The sequence below is a fragment of the Gavialis gangeticus genome, unplaced genomic scaffold, assembly GCF_001723915.1.
Source record: "Gavialis gangeticus isolate Ggan-Ray unplaced genomic scaffold, GavGan_comp1, whole genome shotgun sequence".
NCBI classification, from domain to species: domain Eukaryota; kingdom Metazoa; phylum Chordata; order Crocodylia; family Gavialidae; genus Gavialis; species Gavialis gangeticus.
In genome coordinates this window covers 146,710,073-146,711,561 of record NW_017729024.1, presented here as the reverse complement: position 1 = coordinate 146,711,561, position 1,489 = coordinate 146,710,073, and the positions used below count along the sequence as shown (strand labels likewise).

General features: G+C 39.2%; 1 protein-coding gene across 4 annotated transcripts in view; it reads right to left on the bottom strand.

Annotated features, from left to right (window-relative positions):
* ARL15 (ADP ribosylation factor like GTPase 15) overlaps positions 1-1,489 on the bottom strand; it is a 405,914-nt gene that overhangs the window by 232,012 nt on the left and 172,413 nt on the right. For all 4 annotated transcript variants that reach the window (XM_019517874.1, XM_019517872.1, XM_019517873.1 and 1 more), the window contains one exon: positions 146-354. In XM_019517874.1, the coding sequence (XP_019373419.1) occupies positions 146-354 (209 nt within the window). The remainder of the gene's footprint in view (positions 1-145; positions 355-1,489) is intronic.

Here is a 1,489-nt window from a genome sequence, read left to right as displayed (position 1 = left end):
ACCTGCCATAATGAGGCTCTGCTCCTTGACTTAGGGTTTGTGGATTATGTAGTAGTAGCAACAACAACAACAACAACAACATGCTTTCTTTTGTGATGTGTAGACAGCAAATATGGGCAGACAACATACTGCCACACAGACATACCTCTTGTACTGAGCGAGCTGCTGGCTTGTCTTGATGATTAGCCAATATCAAAAATGGCAAAGTACATAACTGCGGGTGCTGAAGAGCAGAATGCAGTTCATTCCTAGCAGTTTCTAGATCATCTTCAGAGGATGCACTGTCTAACACAAATATTACCCCTTGGGATCCTTGGTAGTAACGACTCCAGTACTTCCTGATATTGTCAGCCCCTTTCAAAACAATAATAAAAACTAATTAAAATAAAATGAAGTTTAACAGATTAATTATTCACATCAGATGACAACCGTTAGACTTAGAGTGCTTAAAATAATGGGACAAATTCTCTTTGATGATAATACATTCTTTGAAAAGCAACCAAAATCAAGAATGTTAATTTGTAAAAGCAGGCCAAAAGCTGGTCCAGTATCTTATACTTGCTCTGAAAGCATCCTTGTTTGAGAGTCTTCAGGCACTAAACCTCTGGAGAGCCATCAACTTTTACACCCCCACCTGCCATGTGTCACCTATTTATAAATAATGGAAACCTTCCCCTTTCTTACTCTTACCCTGCCTCAGAGTCTGACACTGTTACATGTGTTTTCTGTCATTTTCCATGTGGGCTCTTTCTGAAAGCAGTTCTTCTTATGTCTATGAAGCGTTATGTGAATATTCAACAGTTTAAAATTCTAATGAAAATCTACAGTGATTATATATTTCATCAATGGTAAGGTGATACAAATTTAATACATGCAAGGATTCACTTTAACTAATTTTGTTCCATTGACCATCAAGGCCTTCCTAATAAAGCTCTACCCCTATCAGGGAATGAAGCTAGGATGTAATATATATTAAGAAAGATTCTGGCTTGATACCATCAACCTATAGATAACAAATTCTTGCAGTTCTTTTGTCTGGAATGGCGCCTAGCCCGTAGTGGAAGGAAGGGTGGGAGAAGGAAGGGGATGGCGTGGGGGAAGGTGACAGTGTGTCAAATAAAGAAAGGTGCTTTGGAGAAGGATGTATGTAAATGTCACTTTTACATTAAATCTTCATTGAAGAATTGGGAAAAAAGGTTATTTATCCCTACATATTATGTATATATTAGGGCTGTGCAAAGCTTTGGTTGTTGATTCAATTTGGAGGAGAGCCCGATTCAGTAGCCGAAACTCCAATTCCAAATCAAATCAGGAAACCCATTAATCTCTTTGAATTGAATTGGAGGCTTCCAATTCGATTCGGAGAGATTTGATGATTTGGACATAGACACAGCTTTATGTTTTTTCTACAAACCTCAAGGTACCAGTGGGTTTGTGAACACTGAGATGGTGCGGAGGATGGTGCATCCCATGGGAGTGGGGGGGGGGG